This window comes from Euleptes europaea, chromosome 9 (assembly GCF_029931775.1).
Source record: "Euleptes europaea isolate rEulEur1 chromosome 9, rEulEur1.hap1, whole genome shotgun sequence".
NCBI classification, from domain to species: domain Eukaryota; kingdom Metazoa; phylum Chordata; class Lepidosauria; order Squamata; family Sphaerodactylidae; genus Euleptes; species Euleptes europaea.
In genome coordinates this window covers 11117434-11144349 of record NC_079320.1, presented here as the reverse complement: position 1 = coordinate 11144349, position 26916 = coordinate 11117434, and the positions used below count along the sequence as shown (strand labels likewise).

General features: G+C 48.6%; 1 protein-coding gene across 1 annotated transcript in view; it reads left to right on the top strand.

The window, feature by feature from the left end:
- The window catches only part of LOC130482913 (nucleolar protein 58-like), a 67909-nt gene extending 49336 nt beyond the window's left edge, over nt 1-18573 (top strand). Inside the window, exon 3 of the mRNA XM_056855789.1 lies at nt 18223-18573. Coding sequence (XP_056711767.1) covers nt 18223-18573 — 351 coding nt within the window. The remainder of the gene's footprint in view (nt 1-18222) is intronic.
- Nucleotides 18574-26916: the final 8343 nt, after the last annotated feature.

Here is a 26916-nt window from a genome sequence, read left to right as displayed (position 1 = left end):
ATGGAACATTGCGGGAAGTGGAATGGCCAAGGGGCGCTGGGAATAGAAGAGCCGGTAAATTGACCTGCCATGAGTAGCTTTTAATTCACTGGAGGAAGTTGTGAGATGAACATCTCCCTCCAGCAACCCTCCCTTTCAGAACTGGGAGGGGAAGGTAAAAAAAAATCCCTCCTCACTAGTAAAAATGGATACTAGTCATGATGTATCTCTATTGACGCTAGTATCAGAGGAGCATGCCTATTATATTAGGTGCTGTGGAACACAGGCAGGATACTGCTGCTGCAGTCGTCTTGTTCATGGGCTTCCTAGAGGCACCTGGTTGGCCACGGTGTGAACAGACTGCTGGACTTGATGGACCTTGTGTGAGAGATCCCCCTCTCTGAGTTTGCTTCTCCAAATCAGTTGCTCAGACGTTGATACAGAAACAATCGATTTATTGAAGCCTTCAGGAGATGAGACAGGCACAGGTAGAAAGTTGCAAGTGAGGGGCTATACGGGTTTACAGAATATATTGACTCCAGGGCACTGGGGCACTGGGGTTCACACTTATTGTTATGGGAAGTTACAAGCTTGGCATAATACAAAACATCAGACAGATCCCAGGAAGTCTGGGCGGCTATCACACTTCCAAGGCCGCATCGGCCTGAGGGAGTACTGGCAGGAAGAACAGCGGGGGGGGGGGGAAGATACATGGGCCATCAGGCCTGGCGCCTGAGACCAGAAGGTGTGAACTGCTTTTACGAGTTCACTGATAACACAGCAGGTGATGGAAAGCAGAGACACAAAGACAGAGACCCTCACATTCTGCCCCCCTTAAGGCCCCCCCCCGGGGTCCCCGAGAGGACGAGGCTTATCGGGATAAGCAAGGTGGAATTCCCGGACTAAGCGAGGAGCCGCCATGTGGGGTGCGGCCACCCATTCGTCATGAGCGGAGCCAAGGTTTTTCCAGCGAACAAAGTAAAACAGTTTCCCTTTCTTCCATTTGGAGTCTAAAACCTTGGATATTTCCAAATGGGTGTCCCCTCCTACTACGGTAGGAATCTCGTGTGCGGGAGGGGGGTGGAACTGGGGGGCTGCCACATAGGGTTTGAGGAGGCTTATATGAAAGACTGGATGGACTCCTTTCAGAGTTTTTGGGAGGTCCAGTTCCACAGTAACCTCGTTGATTACTCTGGTAATGGGGAAAGGTCCCACATAACGGTCGCTCAGTTTTTTGCAGGGGCGAAGAGAGCGGAGGTTTTTGGTGGACAGATAGACTTGCTCCCCCACCTTGAGTTCCCATCCCGGAGACCGGTGTTTGTCTGCTTGTTCCTTGTACTTGCTTTTTGCCCTTTCCAGATTTTTGAGCAACCATGGCCAGGTGGATTTAACCACCTGAATCCACTCCTGAAGGTCAGGGGTAGACTGGAGCTCTGGCGAGACGGGGGCAGAACCGAAAGGGCCGAAATCCGTCCCGTATATAACTTGGAAGGGACTAAAGCCGGTAGAGGAATGAGGCGCATTGTTATACGCATATTCGGCAAATGGCAGCAGGTCGACCCAGTCGTCCTGGTGGAAATTTACATAGCAACGCAAATAACATTCTACCACCGCATTTACTCGTTCTGTTTGACCATCCGTTTGGGGGTGATAGGCGGAAGAAAGGCCCTGCTCTTCCACTCCCATTAACTTTAGGAAGGCCCGCCAGAATTTGGCAACAAACTGGACCCCCCGGTCGGAGAGGACCTTCCTCGGGATCGAGTGTAGCCTGAGGACGTGTGTGATGAACAGTTTAGCTAAGCCCTGGGCTGAAGGAAGGCCTGCACATGGAACGAAGTGAACCTGTTTGGAAAAGAGGTCTGTGATAACCCAAAGAACCGTTTTTCCCCGACTCGGAGGTAGGTCGGTGATAAAATCCATGGCGATGACTTCCCAGGGACGGGAGGGGCTCTCAAGCGGTTTGAGAAGCCCTGGGGGTTTTCCCATCCGTTTCTTGGCTGTGGCGCAGGTGGGGCAGCTGCGCACATACAACTCTACATCAGATCTCATACCGGGCCACCAGAATTGTCTTCGAACCAGGTGAAGCGTTTTTATGAAACCAAAATGACCCGCTAGCCTGGCACCATGTACAAGTCCCAATACTTCCTTGCGAAGAGAGGAGGGGACGTACAGTTTCCCCCCTTGCACCCACCAAGTGTTGGTACGTTCCAGACCAGTGGGGAGGAGATGATGCTCCTCCTCCTGCAAGGAGGCGTCCCGGAGTCGCTGTTGGAAGGCTTCCGGGATGCCTTTGAGTGTAGGGGGGGTCTCCGGTGGTCGGGCTTGGGACCGGGTGGTGACGGCTAAGCTAGGAACTTCCCCTCGCTGCTCGGGAGTGAACAGGGAGTCGACTGGGCGATCGAAATCGTTGCGATACTGGGGAAGTCGTGACAAAGCGTCGGCTAGGGCATTTTCTTTGCCAGGGACATGTCTGAGAGTGAACCGGAACTTAGCGAAAAATTGGGCCCACCGAACCTGTTTGGCATTGAGTTTTCTAGCCCCCTTGAGGGCCTCAAGATTCTTGTGATCGGTACACACTTCGAATGGCAGTTCGGCCCCTTCCAAGAAGTGTCGCCATATGGTAAGGGCATGTTTGACCGCTGCTGCCTCCTTCTCCCAAATGGCCCAGTTGATTTCAGACTGGGAAAACTTCTTGGAGAAGTAGGCGCATGGTCTCAACCGTCCCCCCTCATCCCTCTGCAATAGGGCCCCGCCCATGGCTACATCCGAGGCATCCACTTGCACCACAAAAGGCTTGGTGCAATCTGGGTGAGCCAAAACGGGTTCGGATGAAAAAAGTAGCTTCAAACGTTCAAAAGCTAGCTGGCACTGGGGGGACCATTGCAAACGGGCTGAGGGAAGCGCGGCGCTAGCCCCCTTGTCCTTGGTACGCAACAGGGCAGTGAGGGGAAGCGCAACTTGGGCAAAGTTAGGAATGAAGTTCCGGTAAAAATTGGCAAACCCCAAAAACTGCTGAAGTTGGCGGCGGGTAGTGGGGGGTTCCCAGTCCCGCACTGCCTGGACCTTGGCGGGGTCCATTTCCAACCCTTGGTGGGAGATCACATACCCCAGAAACGTAATGGAGGGTTGGTGGAATTCACATTTGGACACCTTAGCATACAGTTTGTGCTCCCGCAGCCGCTGGAGCACCTCTCGCACTAGGCGCACATGGTCTTCCATGGTTTCAGAGTAAATAAGGATGTCATCGAGAAATACCACCACCCCCCGAAACAGCAAATCATGCAAAACCTCATTAATTAATTGCATAAAGACACTCGGAGCCCCCGAAAGTCCGAACGGCATGACTAGGTACTCAAACATCCCAAAACAACTGGAAAAGGCCGTTTTGGGTTCGTCTCCTTCTTTGATGCGAATGCGGTGGTAGGCTTCTACCAAGTCCAGTTTGGTGAAGATTCGGCCCTCCTTTAATTGTGCTAGAAGGTCAGGAATAAGAGGGAGGGGGTAAGCATTAGACTGGGTGACTGCGTTCAGTCTGCGAAAGTCAATACACAGTCTTAAATCTCCCGTCTTTTTCTTTACAAAGAAAGCTGGGGCTGAATAAGGAGCCTTGGAGGGGCGTATGAAACCCCTCGCCAGATTGACATCCAGATAGTCTCGCAACACTGTCTTTTCACTAGGGCTCATGGGGTAAACCTTTCCCTTAGACAGTTTGCCTTCCCCTACAATCTCGATGGCACAGTCCGTTTCTCTGTGGGGAGGCAGTTCGTCGCACTCTCTAACATCAAAAACATCAGTAAATTGCGAGTACTCAGAGGGTAATTGAGGAGAGACTGGGGCGGGGGACCCTACCAGTGCGGCGGCTGGAGTCCTGAGTACCCGTTCCTTGTCATGCAACCCACAGGGGTTTTCGGGGAAGGAAAGCACCCGTTTAACCCAATCAATGGAGGGATTGTGCCCCCTTAACCAGTTCATCCCTAACACCACAGGGGTTACAATAGGGGCGATAGTGAAATACAACCGTTCCCAATGTTCCCCCACGGACATAATCACGGCTGCAGTTCTGTGGGTCACCGGGCCCCGTTTAAAGTCACTCCCGTCCATTTGGGAAAAACGGAGGGGTCCCGGAAGCCGCTTGCGCCGGACACCCAACTTCTTGGCAGTTTCCTCATTTATCATGGTGCGGGCACACCCCGAGTCGACCAACGCGGGGACCTCTAACGGGGGGCCCCCTTTGGGTAGGGACAGATGGACACGCACAAATACATTGTCCTCTTGGGCGCTTACCATCGGTGGAGCTCCTTGCACAACGATAGGGACGGTCTGCTGCGGAGCCCCCTCTACAGCAGACCGACGGCGTTTTTTGCCGGCTGTTCCCACTCTTCCTCCTCGCTGGAAGAGGGGGACGGGGTAGTGGCCTCCGGGGAGCCGTCCGAATCAAAGACGGTATTTGTAATCCGGGACCCCGATGGGACCGTAGAGTCGGATGCCCCATCCTGGGGACGTGCGTGGAGAGCGGAGGGTGCGCCGGAGCGCCGGCTCAGTGGTCCACTTCTGCGGCGAGGCTGGCTGTCGGCGGCCGGTTTCGTCGGCTCGGCCTGGGTTTGGCGGGGAGGGGTCGGACGGCCTGAGCGAGAGGGGCATTGCGATGCAAAGTGACCCTTTCCCCCGCAGATCAGGCAGACGCCGGCCTCGAACCGCTTGCGGCGTTCCGCGGCCGAGAGGACCCCGCCACCCCCTTGCCGGAGTTCCCGGCCACGGTCACCCCGGGGCCTGGGGTCTCGCCCAATCCGTTGCTTGGACAAGTTCAGGAGTTGTTTGCGATTCTCGATGTCAGCAGCATGGCGAACCCAACCTTCCACATCCGGGGGGTTCCCTTGCATGAAGGCCCAATGTTGGAGGTCTGGGTTGAGACCCTCCCTGAAACATTGTACCAAGGTAGCCTCACTCCAGTCCAGAATTCGGCTAGCCAGTGACTGGAACTCACTTGCATACTGCGCCACCGACTTAGTCCCTTGGCGCAGTTGCATCAGGGAGGCTTTAGCCCGCTCACCTAGAGTCGGGTCCTCAAAACGGTTTCGGAGTGCTACCATGAACTCGTCCAGGGTTCGCAGCACCGGCGAGCGGAGTTCATACTGCAACACCATCCAGGCAGCCGCCTCCCCTTGCAGTAAGGAAGCCACGTACTGCACCCGGGACTCCTCAGAAACGAAGGTTCGGCCTTGTTCCCGCATAAAAATGTCTACTTGGACCATAAAAAAGGTCAACTGGTCTCCCGACCCGTCATACGTGACTTTCAGGTCCCGACGGGCCGGGGGGGCAGGGGTTGCGGGCGGAACTACTGGCGCCCCGTCTGGGGGAGCACCGGCTGGAGGTTGCAATTTCAGCGCATCTAGGGTCGTGGCCATCTCACCCATTACGCGTTGCATGATCTCCATCTGCTCCTGCATAGCCCGGCGGTCTTCCTGCCACTGTTTTCGTTCTTCCTCCATGAGGGCCTCTTTGCGGGCCGGGTCCCCTTCGAGTCCCGTGCTGGGGAAGGCCAACCGGCGATCCTTCGCCGCAGTCCGCGAGAGCGACCAGCCCTTGGGAGAGTCCAGCCAATAAGTGAGCCCCCGGGGACGTCCGTCCCGATCTTGGTCGGGGGCGCGACCCTTCGGTTTCTTTGGCTTGGCTCCCTCCTCTTTAGGGTCCGGCTTCTCCGGCTCGTCCGGTTCCTTGGGGACATCGGGGTTAGGGGTGGTGTCCTCGTCGGCTGACATTCTGTCCAAAGCGGTACAGCTGCAGTCCGAGAGGCAAGGACTTGCAACTTAATGTGAGAGATCCCCCTCTCTGAGTTTGCTTCTCCAAATCAGTTGCTCAGACGTTGATACAGAAACAATCGATTTATTGAAGCCTTCAGGAGATGAGACAGGCACAGGTAGAAAGTTGCAAGTGAGGGGCTATACGGGTTTACAGAATATATTGACTCCAGGGCACTGGGGCACTGGGGTTCACACTTATTGTTATGGGAAGTTACAAGCTTGGCATAATACAAAACATCAGACAGATCCCAGGAAGTCTGGGCGGCTATCACACTTCCAAGGCCGCATCGGCCTGAGGGAGTACTGGCAGGAAGAACAGCGGGGGGGGGGGGAAGATACATGGGCCATCAGGCCTGGCGCCTGAGACCAGAAGGTGTGAACTGCTTTTACGAGTTCACTGATAACACAGCAGGTGATGGAAAGCAGAGACACAAAGACAGAGACCCTCACACCTTGGTCTGATCCAGCATGGCCTTTCTTATGTTCTTAATTTCTCACCGGGTTGCAATCCTCCTCCCCAAAGTCTTCTCTTTAAAAAAAAAAAAAAAATGGTTCTAATTCTCCCTGTCTTTTGGAAACAGGAAAACTTACTAAGCAAATGATATCTGTCAGATCCACACTGGGCACATAACCGCCTTCGTTCTGAATGTTCTACCCTCACTGACTTTCACTGTGACCTTGACTGAGCTACGCTGCCCTTACCCGGGGAATTTGTTAAGTATCCATCCAGCACCGCTGCCAGCTTTGATGACAGTGTCTGGACGTTGCTACCGCCGAACAAAAGTTGGGAAACTGCAGCTGACTTCTTACAGTGAGGGGCACATTGCGTCTGAAGCCTTGAAAGGTATTAATACACCCACGAGCAGGCCCCATTCACTTTAATTAGTGATCAATTACTGAGCATCAAAGACAGCGTGCAACAGAATAATCCCAGTCCTTGGAGACTAACTTTCTCCCACCGCCACTAATTTTTCTCCCTCCAAGTTCGAAACGAAAAAAAGATATGCTACTGTTAGCACACACAAACAACTGAGTGCAAAGAGGCGCGTGGATACCCTCTCCTCCCCGCAGTGTGATATAGTAGTTAAGAGCGATGGTTTGGAGCGGTGGACTCTGATCTGGAGAACCAGGTTTGATTCCCCACTCCTCCACATGAGCGGCGGAGGCTAATCTGGTGAACTGGATTTGTTTCCCCACTCCTACACATGAAGCCAGCTGGGTGACCTTGGGCTAGTCACAGTTCTCTCAGCCCCACCTACCTCACAGGGTATTTGTTGTGGGGAGGGAAGATGATTGTAAGCCGGTTTGATTCTTCCTTAAGTGGTAGAGAAAGTCGGCATATAAAACCAACTCTTCTTCTTCTTCTTCTTCTTCTTCTTCTTAACACCTATGCACATCTAGAGTGCTGTAGCGCCCCCTGATATCCAGGCATGCTGAATCACCTTATTCCAACATAAGAGCGATGGTTTGGAGCGGTGGACTCTGATCTGGAGAACCAGGTTTGATTCCCCACTCCTCCACATGAGCGGCGGAGGCTAATCTGGTGAACTGGATTTGTTTCCCCACTCCAACACATGAAGCCAGCTGGATGACCTTGGGCTAGTCACAGTTCTCTCAGCCCTCTGATATCCAGGCATGCTGAATCACCTTATTCCAACATATTTAGCATGCAATGCAGAGTTTTATTCGAGTCTATCTCCATTGAACTCAGAGGGCTTGGTGGTGGAAAGTGATGTCAAGTCATATCCTTGGCCTTGGGCTAGTCACATTGTCTCAGCCCCACCTACCTCACAGGGTGTTTGTTGTGGAGAGGGGAAGGGAAGCCAATTGTAAGCCGTTTTGATTCTCCCTTAAGTGGTAGAGAAAGTCGGCATATAAAAACCAACTCTTCTTCTCTCTCTCTCTCTCTTTCTTTCTTTATTTCTTTCTCTCTCTCTCTGCCACTGTCTTCCCCCTACCATTTTTATTGGGGGGGGGGGCTTCTCTGCACTTGCTGTTGGGGTTTTGAGGAAGGGAATGGGGGAGGAGCACAGAATTCAGTGAACAGCTGGGCCCCATCACTTTTCATTGCGGGTCTTGAAGAGATGCGCTTGACAGAGTGATACACAGAGGCTGTCCCAGTTAATGACTTCACCATTCTCCATCATTATTCCCATCATTAGGAAATTAGGAGGACAGAAGGTATTTACTGTAAACCTGCCACCTCCCAAGGAGAGATAAATAGAAACTGATAAATGGGATCTTCTGACGCTGTTCGTCTATTAACCTTCTGCTTCCCAGTGCCGACATATGCATACCAACGTGCCATTAATATCCGGTAATTGGCATGGTGGTGAGTGGCGCCTTACCTTTCCAGACGTGCCCCCATTCTCATCCGTGACGAAGGTAGGTACACCTGCAAAGAAAAGGTGGGAGGGAGGAGGGAAAAATGGTCCCATTTCGAGCGCAGAAATGGTTGAGGTTGACTCGGCTATTGGGGCATGAGCTGTCCTAGACAGCACCAACTCTGCCTGACTAGGGTTGCTAACCTCCAGATGGCGTAGGGTTGCCAACCTCCAGGTAATACCTGGAGATCGGCCTAGTGTACACCATCAAATTATCTCTGCAGCCCTGCTCCTTCTTTCAGATAGCAATACATGGCTTCTCCCCCCCCCCCTTTGCTTCTGTTTCAGAGAGCAAGATGGCTTTGTAGCCCTGCAGCCAATCAGACAGCTTGGCTTAAAGCAGAGAGCCTGGCCAGCCAAATCGCATTTTGACCTCCTTCATCTGCTCATCTGCAAACTTTTGGATGAACGAGAACTTCTGATAGCCTTCTGCTCTGCTGCCCCCAACCCTGTGAACAATGCCAGGAAGTCCATGATAAAGATCTGAGGGCAATTCAATACGTTCTCACAAAGGAGCCCTGTGAAGCCATTTACCTCCCCCCACCCCAAAAAAAAGTCTACTAAATTTACTTCTGCGAACATTGCTGCCGAACGTTTGGAGGAGACATTCAGCATATTTATCTAAGGCACAGCATATTTCTTCACTGATATCTGATTTGATCTCAGTATTTGACAGCATCTGGGAGCCATCCTAAGGGTTGCTAGGTCCCTCTTCGCCACCGGCAGGAGGTTTTTGGGGCAGAGCCTGAGGAGGGCGGGGTTTGAGGAGGGGTGCGACGTCAATGCCATAGAGTCCAATGGCCAAAGCGGCCATTTTCCCCAGGTGAACGGATCTCTAAAGGTTGGAGATCAGTTGTAATAGCAGGAGATCTCCAGCTAATACCTGGAGGTTAGCAACCCTAGCCATCATAAATATAACATAGAAAGTACAAAGGGGGAGGCTTGTAAGAAATCCCCCAGAATATTTATACCCCTAAATCTCCCCCTCCAAGATTTTATAACCTATTGGTGGATTGAGGAGACCAATATATCCACTATACATTTTTATCCAGACTACACCTAAGGAGCTCAGGGTAGCATACATGCCCCCCTTTATCCCCAGAATGATCCTGTGAGGTAGGTCATGCTAGTCCAAGTCACCCAATGGGCTTCATCACAATGGCAGGAATTCCCCAATATTCCTCTTGCCCTGTAACTGCTTGCAATATCCCATGAGGTGTTCCTTGTGAGTCCTTATGAGGCCATTATATTTCCATAGTGGTTAAGAGCGGTGGTTTGGAGTGGTGGACTCTGATCTGGAGAACCGGGTTTGATTCCCCACTCCTCCACATGAGCGGCGGAGGCTAACCTGGTGAACTGGATTTGTTTCCCCACTCCTACGCATGAAGCCAGCTGGGTGACCTTGGGCTAGTCACAGCTCTCTCAGCCTCACCTACCTCACAGGGTGTCTGTTGTGGGGAGGGGAAGGGAAGGTGATTGTAGGCCAATTTGATTCTTCCTTAAGTGGTAGAGAAAGTCGGCAGATAAAAACTAACTCTTCTTCTTTCTTCTTCTTCTTCTTCTTCTTCTTCTTCTTCTTCTTCTTCTACCACTGAGCCACAGCTCCTCCAGCTAGACTCGCTAGACAAGAAATGGAGGAGGCCGTCGTATGTTCCTCTCACCTCACATTCTGAGGGACATGATCCCTAGGGTGGTCAAACCCGGTGGCTTGGCCGGCTCCTCATGCTGAGACCACACCAGCAAGTAACCGAGGGCTATTCGACTGGCAGAAACAAGGGCAATTTACCCGGTTTGGCTTTGCAATGCTGCTAACCAAGGCTTTCGCTTGTTTACTTTGCCCACATTACGTGTATCACCAAGAGAAATCCCGCCGCTTTAGCTATTCTACACAGCTGGCATCACTGCCAGAGGGTCAGTAAGGATTCCAAGAGCTACCACTAGAACCGGCCCCATTTCCGCGTGTTTTGTCCCCACCGTGCAAAACCTCTCGGCTCTGGAATCTGACAGTCAATCCACCAGAGGGACGGTTCAAGCACTTCAGTGCGGCCGCAGCCTGGCTCTGAGTGTCCATGAAATGCATATTTTTTTCACCAATGTGACACTAATTGGGTCTGTCCAGATTGAAGGGATTCGACCCTGGGCTTTTTAAATTCCCAAAGACCTACTCCCCCCATGATCGCCGTCGAAATGGAAGGGCTGAGGTTTCACAGGCTGCAGCTGCGAAACTCCCAGTCGGAGAGGTACAATTTAGAAAGCCATTTTCCTCCTCGCTGTCGCTTTCAGACTCGTCCAATGATACTTTTTTTTTCCCAAGCTGGGGGTGGGGATGGGAATTGGGAGCCGAGCCGGGAAGCTACCTAGCCAAGTTTGCAGAAGGCAACACGACAGAGCCGTTTTTTTAAAAAAGACTCTTGCTTAGAAATGCCTGGCAATGGAAAAACAAATAACTAATTTCTCTTCTCAGTGCATAACTAAAAAAAAAAAAGAACAGAATGCCAGATTTACAGTTTATCATTTAGGTAAAACTAAATGATAATGAGGCCACAGCCCTCAATTTGCAAGACCTGAGCAAGGCTGTTAAAGATAGGATGTTTTGGAGGACATCGATTCATAGGGTCGCCAGGAGTCGGAAGCGACTTGACGGCACTTAACACACACACAATACTTAACACCTGCCCTTGTCTAGTACTTGGGTGGGAGACCTCCAAGGAATACCAGGGTTGTGACATGGAGGAGGAAGAGGAAAAGGAAGAAGAAGAGTTGGTTTTATATGCTGATTTTCTCTACCTTTTAAGTAGAATCAAATTGGTTTACAATCTCCCCCCCTTCCTTTCCCCACAACAGACACCTTGTGAGGTAGGTGAGCTGAGACAGTTCAGAGAGAACTGTGACTAGCCCAAGGTCACCCAGCTGGCTTCACATGGAGGAGTGGGGAAACCAACCCAGTTCACCATATTAGAGTTCGCCGCTCTTAACCACTACACCACACAGGCTCTCACCAGGTAGGCAATGCAAACCATCTTCGAATGTCTCTTTCCTTGAATAGCCTATGGGGTCACCATAAGTCAGCTATGACTTGACGGTAAAAAAAAAAAAAAAATACTAAGCAGTCCAAGTCTATGCCTCAAGACTGTAGCCAGGATGAGGTCAGTGGATGCACCATCCTACCTGGAGTGCTGTTTTACACCTCCACCCCCATTCAAGCCCATTTCCTCCATAAGTTGGCTTTTAATTTATGACTTGCCAGTTTCCATCTACAGAAGGCAATTAAGGGGAGACATGATAGAGGTCTATAAAATTATGCATGGTATGGAGAGAGTGGACAGGGAGAAGCTTTTCTCCCTCTCTCATAATACTAGAATGAGCTGCAACTGCTGAAGCTGGAGGGCGAGAGAGTCAAAACAGATAAAAGAAAGTATTTCTTCACACAATACATAGTTCAGTTGTGGAACTCCCTGCCCCAGGATGTGGTGATGGCTGCCAACTTGGAAGGCTTTAAGAGAGGAGTGGACATGTTCATGGAGGAGAGAGGGCTATTCACGGTTACTGGTCAAAATGGATAGTAGTAGTCATGATGCATACCTGTTCTCTCCAGGATCAGAGGAGCATGCCTACTATATTGGGTGCTGTGGAACATGGGCAGGACAATGCTGCTGCAGTCGTCTTGTTTGTGGGCTGCTTTGGAGGGCGGACTATGGCATTGTACCCTGCTGAGGTCCCTCCCCTCCCCAACCCCCCCCCAGCTCTGCCCCCCAAATCTCTAGGTATTTCCCAGCCCAGAGCTGGCAACCCTATTTTGGTGCCAGGCCAAAGCACTTTATTTTTACCCAGGATTGTAATTAAGGGGGTTGATCTCTATAAGCAGTGTCTACTGTCTGGTTCTAATCAGAGGACTGTTTTACAAGCATCGGTTTAGGCTGCTAGGTGCTTTCTTCTGTCTTTATGCTGGGGGGTTTTATGGACTGTTTATTTTCATGTCTTTATACCGTTTGCATAATTTTATCAGGTTCAATCTTGTGAGCCACCTCAAGCAAGTCTCTGAAGAGGCAACGTATATATTTTCTCAATAAACACACAAAACAGAAATCAATCCATGAGCATAATTAATCTGCAATAATGCATATTTAACAGTGAAATCCTAATAACGCTTTCCTGGGAGTAAGCCCCATTCAGTAGACCTTAGTAGGACTCTGAGTAGAGTTGCTGAAGTTCGAATAGGACCACAGACTCCACTGTCTTCTGACGCACACCCTAAACATGTTTTTACTCATTCGATTGCCCAAATTCCTTCGACTCGGTAAAAAGTCTAATCTTTCTGCATCAGACTACATCAGAAATACAAAATGCTGAAAAGAAAAAGGTATTTAAAGTTTCCTATTCCAGATGAAGTAGTCCCGTGAGACTTTGAACCTATCTAGCTATTCGAAAGTTTTTTTTTTTCATTCTGACTTAAACCACTTTGTAGTTTGAACGGGGAAAATAGTAAAGTCTGTAGGTTTCCAACATTTATGCTTGTACAAAAGTAGGATCTTTCTTGGGAATGACACAAGCAGCCATCTAGTGGGAAAGAAGAAAACTACCTGGGATTCCGTGACAAAACTATATTTAGTAGAATCACAGGACGTTAAATGAATTATGCAATAAAAGAAAATCTATGCAAATGGATCATTTGCATTTATACACAGATTGCGCAGTTTGTTCTTGATAGAGTTTAACTGAATGCCTTTTTTTTTCATCCCTTCTCTACATAGAATTGACTGTGCCTTGAACTGATTTTCTCTGACCCTGCAGGCTAGCTAAAGAGGATAGTCTCTGAGCATGTTCAAAGTGCTTGCCCCGCATCTCTAAATAATGGAAGGTAGCCCTGCCGTACCGAATGAGGGGGCAGAGCCCCTGAAACAGTGGTTGTGGCTTCTTATTTCAGCCTTTCACTGTACAAATGAAGTCCCAACAGCAAACCAAGTGGATCGTTCTGACTTCTATTTTGGCTCTGCAAGCTGGTTTTGATCATGGTTCATGTATATCAGTGGTTCCCAAAGTGGGCTGTACCACCCCCTGAGGGGGATTACCTAGGGGGCACTAAGAAGCAAGGGGGAAACAGAGGGGCACTAGAGGTGGGCCCCTTCAACTGTGTTGTTCACTAATTTACAATAGATCAAGCTATGGCACCATGCTGGCAAATTTGGTGGAATCCGCATTTTTTTCCAGACTTTGAAGAGCTGATACCACTGGATCAAGTTCAAGTTTTGTTGAATAAATTTCAACTAAAAAGTTTTAATTTTTTTGAATAGATGTGCAATTAATTGTTACTGTTCTGAAATTTTATTGTTATCTTCTTTAGTGAGTGATGCAAACCCCTATTTTGAATAATGCTTGTTATAGGATAGGGTAGGGGGCGCTGGGGTTGAGTTTGTGGAACCAAGGGGGCGGTGGCCCGAAACGGTTGGGAACCACTGATGCAGATGAATTATTTTAAAGGTATTCCAGGAATCAGTGAGGCATACTACTGTTTTGTGCCACAGTTAACATAAGAATATAAGAACAGCCCTGCTGGATCAGACCAAGGTCCATCAAGTTCCACAGTCTGTTCCCACAGTGGCCAACCAGGTGCCTCAAGGAAGCCCAAAAACAAGATGACTGCAGCAGCACCATCCTGCCTGTGTTCCACAGCACCTAATATAATAGGCATGCTCCTCTGACCCTGGAGAGAATAGGTATGCATCACCCAGGGACCTTTGAGTTCCTCAGACACTTATCAGGAGGGAGGGGGTTGTCTCTCAAGGAGACCATTAGTACCAGTGAGCACGGTTCCCAAAAGGGCACCTTACGCATCGTTCCCAACCTTTTCCTTCAAAGCACAGCTAAAGGAGACTGTGAGATGTGTTACCCATACACATGAAGCTGCCTTATACTGAATCAAACCTTTGATCCATCAAGATCTGCTTTGGCTGCTCAGATTGGCAGTGGTTCCACATGATCATAAGCACATAAGAACATAAGAAAAGTCATGCTGGATCAGACCAAGGTCCATCAAGTCCAGCAGTCTGTTCACACAGTAACCAGCCAGGTCTTAGGCAGAGGTCTTTCATAACAACCTACTACCTGATCTTATTTATGTACCCTGGCTTCATGTGTAGGAGTGGGGAAACAAACCCAGTTCACCAGATTAGCATCCACCACTCATGTAGAGGAGTAGGGAAACAAACCCAGTTCTCCAGATTGGAGTCCGCCACTCCAAAGCACCGCTCTTAACCACCACACCACACTGGCTCTCTTGAGAAAGGCAGGTATCCATTTAAGCCAAAGGTTTGCATCTTCCCAAAACCTGAAATAGAATTCTTGCAGAGAAGAGGCGGCATGGCCCTGGCACTACTTAAAAGAGGGATATTTGGAATGACTTCCTCCCTTCCTTACTGTCCTCCGTTAGTTTGATGTTGTCAAATCAGATGTGGCAGCTTGTTTAAAACTTGTTTACTGGGAGGAGGCTGTAAACTGTGCAGAGATGTGATTAAAAGTTTAATAAAGAAGCAGAGTGGATAATGTGAATTTCAGAGGCAAAAAGCTTTACTGCCGGGAAATGGTTTGTCTTAGGAAAACATTCATTTAACTTTGCAGGAAGCCACTGGACTGAAAAAAATGTGCATGTAGCAAAAATGACATAAGAAATTCCTGAAGTGGGAATTATGAGAATGTTCTTTAGTAGTTATATATAGTGGTGTTTTGCTTCAGTACAAAAATCCCGACCTTTCCAGCTGGGCTGGGAATCCATGAGATGAGCAGCATTCTGAAGGGGCAGTTGGTGAATGAGTTATTTGGTGCAAACAAGTAAGCAAGTTCCAGATAGCCCAGCAGTGGGGAGCTCTGCAGGACCAAGGAGAGCGCCCATAAAAGGCAGATGTTGCTTTGGCATGTATCAGAAAACCGCTGAACTATAGTTGCCAGGCCTCACCTGGCCACAGGCTTAGGGTTGCTAGATCCAGTTTGGGAAACCCCTGGAGATTTGGGGGTGGTACCTGGGGAGGTCAGGGACCTCAGTGGGGTACAATGCTACAGAGTCCACCCTCCAAAGCATCCATCTTCTCCACTGTAATTCTGGGGTATCCCCAGGTCTCACCTGGAGGCTGGCATTCCTATGCTGAATTAAGTAAATATTAGAGAAGAAGAAGAAGAGTTGGGCTGTTACCGCACTAGGTATTCCCAGCGATGTATTAAGAGTTTGAAAATGTTATAAAAAACATCGCTTTAAAAGGGTTTTTGGATGCCACGGCTAAAAAATGGTTGGAAGACGTCTTCCCAGCTAAAGAGGCCAAACAAAGTGCAAACAGTATTTTTTATAACAGTTTCAAACTCTTAATACATCGGTGGGAATACATAGGAAGTGGAGAAAGTATTTTTTATAACATTTTCAAACTCTTAATACATCGCTGGGAATATATGCCGATTTTCTCTACCTTTTAAGGAGAATCAAACCAACTTACAATCTCTTTTCCTTCCTCTCCCCACAACAGACACCTGTGAGGTAGGTGGGGCTGAGAGAGTTCAAAGAGAACTGTGACTAAATTGGGCTAAACCAATGGACTATGTAGTTCAGCAACATCTGTCTCATGTACTGGTTTCCACTTGGAAGAAGAAGAAAACAACATTGCACTTACCTGTAACTGTTGTTCATTGAGTGGTCCTCTGTGCAGGCACACATGGGATCTGCACTTGTGAGAGGGAAGGGGGTTGGCCATCCCTCAGTTCTATCGCCGCCACCACGGAGTTCGGTTGTGTGAGAGCTTCAGCTATTAATAGCGAGTCCTACCTCGACCCTCGCCATGGCCCTCTTTAAAAACTGTTCCTCGTGTGGCGCCAAAATGTCCAAAAGCGACGACCACATTGAGTGCCTTTACTGCCTCGGAGAGGCGCATATCACCGATGCCTGCAGGATTTGCAGCTGCTTCACCTCCAGGGCCCAACAAGGCAGGGACGACAAGCTCAAAGCCTTCCTATATAAAAAGCCCTTGCCCCCGATACATCCACCAAAAAAACCACCTCTTCGGGAAAGGCTCTTCGTCCAAGACTAAGAAAAAATCCCCACGCCAAGCCGGCCGGTACCGGTAGCCCCAAGGATCGCTCTCCTTCCAAAGGGACCTCTTTGGTACCAAAGGACTCGGTTCCGAACCCGGGGAGGCCTCCCCGGTCGCCAGCTCACAGCTTATCACAGGGAACCGAAAGACGTTTCACCCGGCACAGAGCACCGCCTAGGGGCCGCTCGCCACGGCTTCCATCCCCTTCACCCAAAAGACCTGCATCGGACCGGGTGAGGATCACGCCTTCGCCTCAGGGATTGCGTCTGCACCAATCCCCATCCGGAGCTGGGTCGGTACTGATCGACCTACCTTCAAGTCCAGGGTCCAACGTGTCCTCCCAACACCGGCATTCATGGCAAGGTTCCGATCATAGATCGTCCCCTCAATACCGTTCATGATTGGTACTGTTCAGAAATTCTCTGTAGCAGGCCACGAAGATGTAAGAGGTGGTTTTTATATGCCGACTTTCTCTACCTTTTAACGGGAATCAAACCGACTTGATTCTCCTTAAAAGGTAGAGAAAGATGGCATATAAAAACCAACTCTTCTTCTTCTAAGTAGAAACCAGTACATGAGACAGATGTTGCAGCATCTGGTTCTTAGTTTTGGTGCACAGAGTGCTGAACTACACAGACCATTGGTTCAGCCCAATTTGGAAAGCCCTGTGGGTTTTTTTCCCCTAGGGCCAAATTTACCTAGTTTGCTTGGATGGGAAGAGGAGCATCCATTCGGATAGAGTGTCATCTGTCAACTGGATGAGCTTCTTCTCTAGCACTGAGGGTTATGGTGTTAGAACAGGGTCACCCAGGCTGTACCATATTGGAGTGGTCTATGTACAAGCAGTAAAAGTGATCACAGAAAATGGATGACTTTCCACTGCTCCATTGACTTATCCAACTTATGTGTGCTTGGTTTTTTACCCAGCAATCTCTCTCTCTCTCTCTCTCTCTCTCTCTCTCTCTCTCTCTCTGTTCCCCCCTCCCTCCCTCCCTCTCCCCCTCCCTCCCTCCCTCCCTCTCCTTTTCTTATGGCACTCCATGGCAAAAGGGAAAAGTGACGTGTTCATAAGAAAATGAAGAGCTGGTTCTGTTTGAATATGTCATTAACCCCTAAGCGCCATCGCTTCAATCATTGGTGGTTCCCCTCACCAAGCTTTCGCCTCCCCCCCCCCACCTGACCTGGTTGGTCTGATTATGAATGATCAATGTGCCCATTTGCAGCAGAAACCTTTTTTCCGCATCTCAAGACCCTCGGCCTTTAGCCGCTCATGCAGATAATAACGGCACTTCAAATCGCTTGCCCATAACTCCGAGCTTCATTAAACCGTGGGGCTGTCACCAAAAGTTCCTTTAACTGTCATTTGCCTCTCCACCAGGGAAAATTGACAGTCCTGGGGAAAAAGGGGGGGAAACCAGGGTATAGATAAAATAAAACAACAATTTGGGTATTCTGCCAAATGCCTGCGGTTGCCCAGGCCTGCGTGTTAGAATCCACTCATTTACCGAAGGGTGAAGCGATTGCCAGCAGCAGGCACGGTTTTAATGCCATCTGATGGGAGATCTGGCACTTGAAACATGCCTGAGGTTAAGTTTCAGCTTCAAAGAGAGGAGCGCTTCCACAGAATTGATCAGGTGTTCGACAGGGACCGCTCCTCTTCCACTTACGGCCATTGATGATGTGGTGTGGATTGTCAGGTGGCCCCTTTGGGATCGATCTCACCGTCCACTTCTGATTCAGATGCTGAAGCTCAGCTGCACATTTTGCAGCTGCGACAGGCCTCAATTAGGATCCAACTTGCTCTTTGAATAATGGGAGCCTTTGTCGAGTTCAACAGCTGCTTTTATGAGCAAAATGTTAGCTGGCTACATCGTCATTCAAGGAGAAAGACAACTGAAGGTAAGCAGGAAGGGTATGACATTGTAAAAACTGTTTCATGGAATGGGCGGTGGCTCAGTTGTAGATTATCTGCCTCGCCTACAGAAGAAGAAGAAGAAGAAAAAGAAGAAGAAGAAGAAGAAGAAGAAGAAGAAGAAGGAGGAGGAGGAGGAGGAGGAGGAGGAGGAGAAGGAGAAGGAGAAGAAGAAGAAGGAGGAGGAGGAGGAGGAGGAGGAGGAGAAGGAGAAGAAGAAGAAGAAAAAGAAGAAGAAGAAGAAGAAGAAAAAGAAGAAGAAGAAGAAGGAGGAGGAGGAGGAGAAGGAGAAGAAGAAGAAGAAGAAGAAGAAGAAGAAGAGGAGGAGGAGGAGGAGGAGGAGGAGGAGGAGGAGGAGGAGGAAGAGGAGGACAAAGGGCAACTTTAAACACCATTACTCCCATAGGAAGACACCAGATAAAGCTTGAGAATGGCTGCGTCAGTAGAGAAAATTAAAGGAATCCAATGTCTACATAAGAACATAAGAAAAGCCCTGCTGGATCAGGCCAAGGCCCATCAAGTCCAGCAGTCTGTTCACACAGTGGCCGACCAGGTGCCTCTAGGAAGCCACTAACAAGATGACTGCAGCAGCAACCATCCTACCTGTGTTCCACCGCACCCAAAATAATAGGCATGCTCCTCTGATACTAGAGAGAATAGGTATGCAGCATGACTAGTATCCATTCTAACTAACAGCCATGAATACCCCTCTCCTCCATAAATATGTCCACTCCCTCTTAAAGCCCTCCAAGCTGGCAGCCATCACCACATCCTGGGCAGGGAGTTCCACAATTTAACTATGCATTGTGTGAAAAAATACTTCCTTTTATCTGTTTTGAATCTCTCACCCTCCAGCTTTAGCAGATGACCCCGTGTTCTAGTATTATGGGAGTGGGAAAAAAACTTCTCCCTGTCCCCTCTCTCCAAACCATGCATAATTTTATAGACGTCTATCATGTCTCCCCTCAGCCGCCTTCTTTCCAAGCTAAACAGCCCTAAGCGTCTTTACCGCTCCCCATAGGACAGTTGCTCTAGTCTCCAAGCTTTCTATGCTGGTTGGCCACAAAACTCCTGGAAGTTCCACTTCCATGGGAGGAGAGTAATATCTGACAGTTTAAGCTATGAGACGGTGATGGTGGAAAGGGACATCAAGTCACAGCCAACAACTCCATAGGGTTTTCAAGGCAAGAGATGCTCGGAGGTTGTTTGCCATCTCCTGCCTCTGCATAGCAACCCTGGATTTCCTTGGTGGTCTCCCATCCAAGTACAGTACGGTGGACTCTCATCTGCAGAACTGGGTTTGATTCCCCACTCCTCCACATGAGCGGCGGAGGCTAATCTGGTGAACCAGCTTGGTGACCTTGGGCAAGTTACAGCTCTGTTAGAGCTCTCTCAGCCCCACCTGCTTCACAGGGTGTCTGTTGTGGGGAGGGGAAGGGAAGGTGATTGTAAGCCGATTTGAGTATCCCTTAAGTGGTAGAGAAAGTCGGCATATAAAAACCAACTCTTCTTCTTCTACTAACCATGCCCAGCTTTGCTTGGCTTCTGAGGTTTGATGAGACCAGGCTAACCTGGGCCGTCCAAGTCAGAACATTTGAAGTTACCACAATCTAAAGATAAGGGGAAAGGCCTTAATGATGAACTGTCCACAGACTTGAGTATATTAAGAGCACAGAATTTGTTCAATGGTCCTCCTAGACCATCATTGTGGGTGTTCTTGCTTGTTGAGTAAGCAACACGCAAGTGAAGGTTGGGCAATAAGGGATCCTTGCAGTACATCAGCCCTCTCCACCCAATGTGTGTCTTAAGACCATATGAAAGGTCCATCTCATCCAGCATCCTGTTTGCCACAGTAGCCAAATAGATGCCACAGCAGGCATGCAAGCTTGGGCACAGAGGCCAAAGCTTCCCCTTGGCTGGCCTCCCTCCGAAGAGGCACCCTTCTTTGGAAACTTTTGCTGTTAAGAAAAGGGACTGGATAGCCCACTGTTGAAAAAGTTTTATATACAAAGAATGCATGTAGACTGCAAGTCTATGGGCTGGATTTAAGAACATAAGTGTAGAGATTCTTGTGAGCAATGGGGTGGCTGATGGGCACACCCAAGTCACCTGAAACATTGGTTCACAACAAACTCTGGGTCTCATCTCTGGAACAATTATGTTCAAAGACCCTCTCCTGATGCTGTAGATGATTACTGCTTGCTAAGCTAATTCTCCTGTTTACCTGATAGGATATTTGTTCGAATCTCTGGTGTAAAGAAAGGAATGTCTCATTGTCTTAATTACTGATTGATTTTGCTACTCATTATCTTGGCTTCTTAATAAAACTGGGAGGCCGCTCGGGAGGAGTTAGGAGTGACCTATAGCAATCAAGACACGGTGTTTGTGTCTTCCCTTCACATTAGAAGAGCAACACTGGATCAGACCAAGGCCCATCAAGGCCCTGGAGAGAATAGGTATGAATCATGACCAGTATCCATAAGAACATTTTGACCAGTAGCCATGGATAGCCCTATCCTCCATAAGAACATGAGAAAAGCCATGCTGGATCAGACCAAGGCCCATCAAGTCCAGCAGTCTGTTCACACAGTGGCCAACCAGGTGCCTCTAGGAAGCCCACAAACAAGACAACTGCAGCAGCATTATCCTGCCTATGTTCCACAGCACCCATTACAATAGGCATGCTCCTCTGATACCAGAGAGAATAGGTATGCATCATGACTAGTATCCATTTTGACTAGTAGCTGTGAATAGCCCTCTCTTCCATGAACATGTCCACTCCCCTCTTAAAGCCTTCCAAGTTGGCTGCCATCACCACATCCTGGGACCACATCCTGAGTTCCACAATTTAGCTATGCGTTGTGTGAAGAAACAGATTTGATTTAATTATTTTCTGCATTTCTTGCATTATGGACCTCAAAGCAACCTACACACAGATTTTCCTAGGAAGTCTCCCGCACAGGCACTGACAAGATCTGGACCTGGATTGCTTCAGCAAGGCTACTGCATCATGTGCCATACATTGGTTCACACATGCATGTTCATCCCTGGATGTCTGCAACATCCTGTGATGACTTGTATGCATGAATGCGGCATCATTGTGTAGATAAGGAACATGATGTTTTTTTTAAAAAAGGTTCACAAAACTAGATAGCATAGAATCATAGGGTTGGAAGGTACCATAAAAGGACACTGCAGAGCTGGAAGAAGTTAGGGCAACCAAGATGGTTAAGGGGAAAGCACCTTTCTTATTAAAAAGACTGAAGAGTCCGGGACTTTTCCATTCAGAAAAAAAAAAGCAACTAAGGGGGACATGATAGTGGTTTATCAAACAAGAACAATAGAATCACAGAGTTGGAAGGGGCCATAGAGGCCATCTAGTCCAACCCCCTGCTTAATGCAGGATCAGCCTAGAGCATCCCTGACAAGTGCTTGTCCAGCCTCTGCTTAAAGACTGCTGGTGAGGGGGAGCTCACCACTTCCCTAGGTAGCTGATTCCACTGTTGAACAACTCTTAATGTAAAAAAATTTTTCCTAATATCCAGCTGGTACCATTTCACCTGCAACTTAAATCCATTATTATGAGTCCTATCCTCTGCTGCCAGCAGGAACAGCTAACCTGCCCTCCTCTAAGTGACAATTTAAGAGAGCAATCATGTCCCCCCTCAACCTCCTCTTCTCCAGACTAAATATTCCCAACTCCCTCAGCCTTTTTTCCTAGGGCTTGGTCTCCTGGTGCCTGATCATCCTCATTGCTCTCCTCTGCACCCGCTCGATTCTGTCCACATCTTTTTTGAATAACTGAGTGCAGGGGGGAAAATCAAGGGATGAAAAAGCATGCGTGAACCTTCGCTTTTGCTTCCTTGTGGAACAAGTCAACAGCCTTGCTAATCAAGAAACAGTTCTCAACGCGACTGCATTTCCAGAACGAGCTGGGTATTTAAGGGGACCTGTAACGGCCGGGTGACATGAATTCAGCGATGTGATTTAGGCAAGAAGACGGCATTGTCCACACTGACACCAAAGGCCAACGAACTTTTAATTGAAAGGAGCAAAGAAACCTCCCCGAGGAAAAGAGGAGCCATAAATATAAGCAGATCTACTCTTTAACGGAGGGCAAAATGGCCATTTGGCGTGGGGCGGGGGTGCAGACAAGAACCCCCAACACCTGCCGGACCCAATGGACTCTGAAATGTTGTTCCAGAATTAATCAAGTCATTTAAAATCATGGCCACAGTCCCGCTATTCAGTACTCCTATACATGGATTTGCTGATCCTGAGACTAATCCACGCCGGGTGACTTCGGCAGTATATCACTATAATTGCTGTTTTAGGGCTGCAAATTGGAGCTAAAATAACCAGATGCAAAAGAGACGGCCATCTCAGGCTTTCAAGATGGATCTTCAAAGTTCAAGGAGAGTTCAAGCATGGAAGAGGCAATCGAAAAGGGTCAAGTGTAAGGAGATTGTTCACGTTCGGGAGGAATTAACTTTACAAATATATTGTTTCAGGAGGTGGTAATTGTCCCATCTTCCTGCTATTCATACCTCATTGAACCTTCGCATTTCTTTCCGGGCATTAGAGTGAGTCGCCCTCATTGAAATAAATTTGATTTTGACAAAATATTCTGGTTTGAAGCCCACGGCTAATTCCCTTGGCATTTTTTAAACAGTGTCGTTCAGAGTCAAAAGACCAGTCTCAAGTTTGAGGTCTCCAGTGGAAAAAGCAGTGGGATTTCAGACAGAAGACAGAAAGGAGGACTGAGAAGGAACCATCTTTGCAGAACCACATCTATTCCTCTTTTGCATTATAAATATAGATTCATAGGGTTGCCAAGCTCCAGGTAGTGGCTGGAGATCTCCTGCTATTACAACTGATCTCCGTCCGATAGAGATCAGTTCCCCTGGAGAAAATGGCCGCTTTGGCAATGGGACTCTATAGCATTGAAGTCCCTCCCCTTGCCAAACCCTGTCCTCCTCAGACTTTGCCCCCAAACTTCCCGCTGGTGGCAAAGAGGGACCCTACAGATTCAGCCAAGGTCAAGCTTGGCCAGTTTATAACTTGCACACCAGTGTATTTGTTCTGATATGCTGCTTTTCAAAGTTTCTCCAACTGCTCTCTGCAGCTGATCACATGAACACATGAAGTTGCCTTCTACTGAATCAGACCCTTGGTCCATCAGAGTCAGTATTGTCTACTCAGACCAGCAGCGGCTCTCCGGGGTCTCAGGCAGAGGTCTTTCACCTCACCTACTTGCCTAGTCCCTTTCACTGGAGATGCCGGGGATTGAACCTGCATGCCGAGCAGATGCTCTACAAACTGAGCCACAGCCCTTCCCCTAAATTCCATGGCACTGCTGGGAATCTGGTCCATCAGTCTTCAACTAATGTCCTACAGGATGAATATCAGGTAGGGTTGCCAGCTCTGAGTTGGCGAATAGCTGGAGATTATGAGGGTGGAGCCTTGAGGAGGGCAGGGTTTAGGGAGGGAAAGGACATCAGTGGTGTATAATGCCATAGAGGCTACCTTCCAATGAGGCCATTTCCTCTAGGGAACTGATCTCTGTTGCCTGGATCTCAGTTGTAATCCCAGAAGATCTTCAGCCACCACCTGGAGGCTGATAACTCTAACAGAGGCAAGGCATGGCCCAGAAAGTGAGATACTGAAGGCACAATTTCTATCAGTTCCAATGAGGAGAAAAAATGGTAGAGGTTGGAAGAAACCAGGGTGGATGTCTAAAGAACTTTTGGTTGAGATAGAATTTTAAAAGGGCATGTACAAGAAATGGAAAAAGGAGGAAATCAACAAAGAGGAATTCAAACAAGTAGCCAGCATATGCAGGGAGAAAGTCAGGAAGGCTAAACCGCAGAATGAGCTCCGGCTTGCCAGGGACATTAATAACAACAAAAAAGGGTTTTTTGGTTATGTCCATAGCAAAACGAAGATCAAGGTAACGATGGGGTCACTGCATGGCGAAGACGGTGAATTATTAACAGGGGAGGCAGAAAAGGCAGAATTACTTAACACCTTCTTTGTCTCAGTCTTCTCCCAAAAGGGAAATAGGGCTCAACCTGGGAATCATGGCGCAGAGGATGCAGAAGGGGAATTACAGCATAGTATAGGCACTGGGATGGTACGGGAATACCTGCCTACTCTTAATGAATTAAAGTCTCCAGGGCCTGATGAACTGCATCCAAGGGTGTTAAAAGAACTGGCCGAAGTGATCTCAGAACCACTGGCAATAATCTTTGAGAATTCCTGGAGAACAGGAGAAGTTCCAGCAGACTGGAGGAGGGCAAATGTGGTCCCCATCTTTAAAAAGGGGGGGGGAAATCCCAAACAATTATCGCCCATTGGTTCTTGTAGGTTATCCGGGCTGTGTGACCGTGGTCTTGGTGTTTTCTTTCCTGACGTTGTCCTTCAGTATTACTCCTCTGAAGATGCCTGCCACAGCTGCTGGCGAAACGTCAGGAAAGAAAATACCAAGACCACGGTCAAACAGCCCGGATAACCTACAAGAACCAATGAGCTCTGACCGTGAAAGCCTTCGACAATAATTATCGCCCAGTCAGCTTGACATCAATACCAGGTAAGATACTAGAGCAGATAATTAAACAGACGGTCTGTAAGCACTTAGAGAGAAATGCCATGCTCACTGACAGTCAACATGGGTTTCTCAAAAACAGGTCACGCCAAACTAATCTCATATCTTTTTTTGAAAGAGTGACAAGTATGGTAGATGAAAGGAATGCTGTAGATGTAGTGTACCTTGATTTCAGTAAAGCCTTTGATAAAGTCCCCCATGATCTTCTTGAAGCAAAGCTAGTAAAATGTGGGCTGGACACTGCTACTGTTGGGTGGATTGGTAATTGGTTGACCAACCGAACCCAAAGGGTGCTCATTAACGGCACATCCTGGAGAGGAGTGACCAGTGGGGTACCACAGGGGTATGTCCTGGGACCGGTGCTATTTAACGTTTTTATAAATGACTTGGAGGATGGAATAGAGGACATGATAATTAAATTTGCAGATGACACCAAGTTGGGAGAGATAGTTAATACTCCAGAGGACAGGGTCAGAGTTCAGAATGACCTTGATAGACTAGAGAGCTGGGCCATAAACAATAAAATGGATTTCAGTAGGGAGAAGTGTAAAGTATTCACCTAGGCAGAAACATTAGGCACAGGTACAGGATGGGAGATAGTTGGCTTGACAACAGTACATGTGAAAGAGATCTGGGAGTCTTAGTGGACCACAAACTGAATATGAGTCAACAGTGTGATATGGTGGCTAAGAAGGCCAATGCAATTCTGGGCTGCATCAAAAAAAGTATTGTGTCTAGATCAAGGGAAGTAATACTACCACTGTATTCTGCATTGGTCAGACCTCACTTGGAATACTGTGTCCAGTTTTGGGCTCCACAATTTAAGAAGGATGTTGACAAATTGGAGCGTGTCCAGAGGAGGGCAACCAGAATGGTCAAAGGTCTGGAATCCATGCCCTATGAGGAGAGACTTAGGGAGTTGGGTTTGTTTAGTTTGGAGAAGAGAAGGTTGAGGGGAGACATGATAGCCATGTTTAAAAATTTGAAGGGATGTCATGTTGATGAGGGAACTAGCTTGTTCTCTGTTGCTTCAGAGACTAGGACACGGAGTAATGGATTTAAACTAAGAGAAAAGCGATTCCATCTAAACATTAGGAAGAACTTTCTGACGGTGAGGGCAGTTTGACGATGGAATGCACTACCTCGGGGGGGGGCGTGGAGTCCCCGTCTTTGGAGGTCTTTAAGCAGAGGCTGGATGGCCATCTGTCGGGAGTGCTTTGATTGGGGGATCCTGCATGGCAGGGGGTTGGACTGGATGGCGCTTGGGATCTCTTCCAACCTTGTGTGATTTTGTGATTTGTGATTTTGTGACCGCCAACACTGAGGTCTGACCAAAGGAAGGAACTGCAAAGAGACTCATTCTAGTTTCCTGCACTCTGCCTTTGATTTCCTCTTCCTCCTCTGCTGATGCTGAACACACAATGCTGCCCTGCACTGAGTCAGACCATTGGTCTATCTTATCAAGGTCAGTGTAGTCTACTCTGACTGGCAGAGATGCAGGTGGAGATAGGGTCGCCAACTAGGGTTATGAGGTCACTTAGACTGGCAGGCAATTGCCTGTCAATCCAGTGCCCGGCTTGGAAGTGGGGATCGCGTGCACGCGCAGACGAGCCAATGCGATCGCATCACTTCTGGTTTACACTCAGAAGCGCCGCATCGCAACATGCCTTTTACCACTCAAACTCCTAGCTTACCACTTTGAGTGGTAAAAGGGACATTGTGATGCAGTGCTTCTGGGTGTAAACCGGAAGTGATATGATTGTGTCGGTGCGGCCATGCGCAAGCAATCCCTGCTTCAGCTCTGCCCCAAAAACCTCCCACCGGAGCTGAGGGAGGCCTGGAAACCCTATTGCCAACCTGCAGGTAGTAGCTGGAGATCTCCTGCTATGACTACTGATCTCCAGGTGGTAAGCTCTCCTTCCCAGGGGGTTTTAAAGAGGCTAGATGACCATCTATCAGCCATGCTGATTTTATGACCTTAAGCAGATGATGAGAGGGAGGGCATCTTGGCCATTTTCTGGGCCTGGAGTAGGGGTCACTGGGGGTGTGGGGGGGGGGAGGTAGTTGTGAATTTCCTGCATTGTGCAGGGGGTTGGACTAGATGTCCCTGGTGGTCCCTTCCAACTCTTTGATTCTATGATTCTATGCAATGGCCGCTTTGGCAATT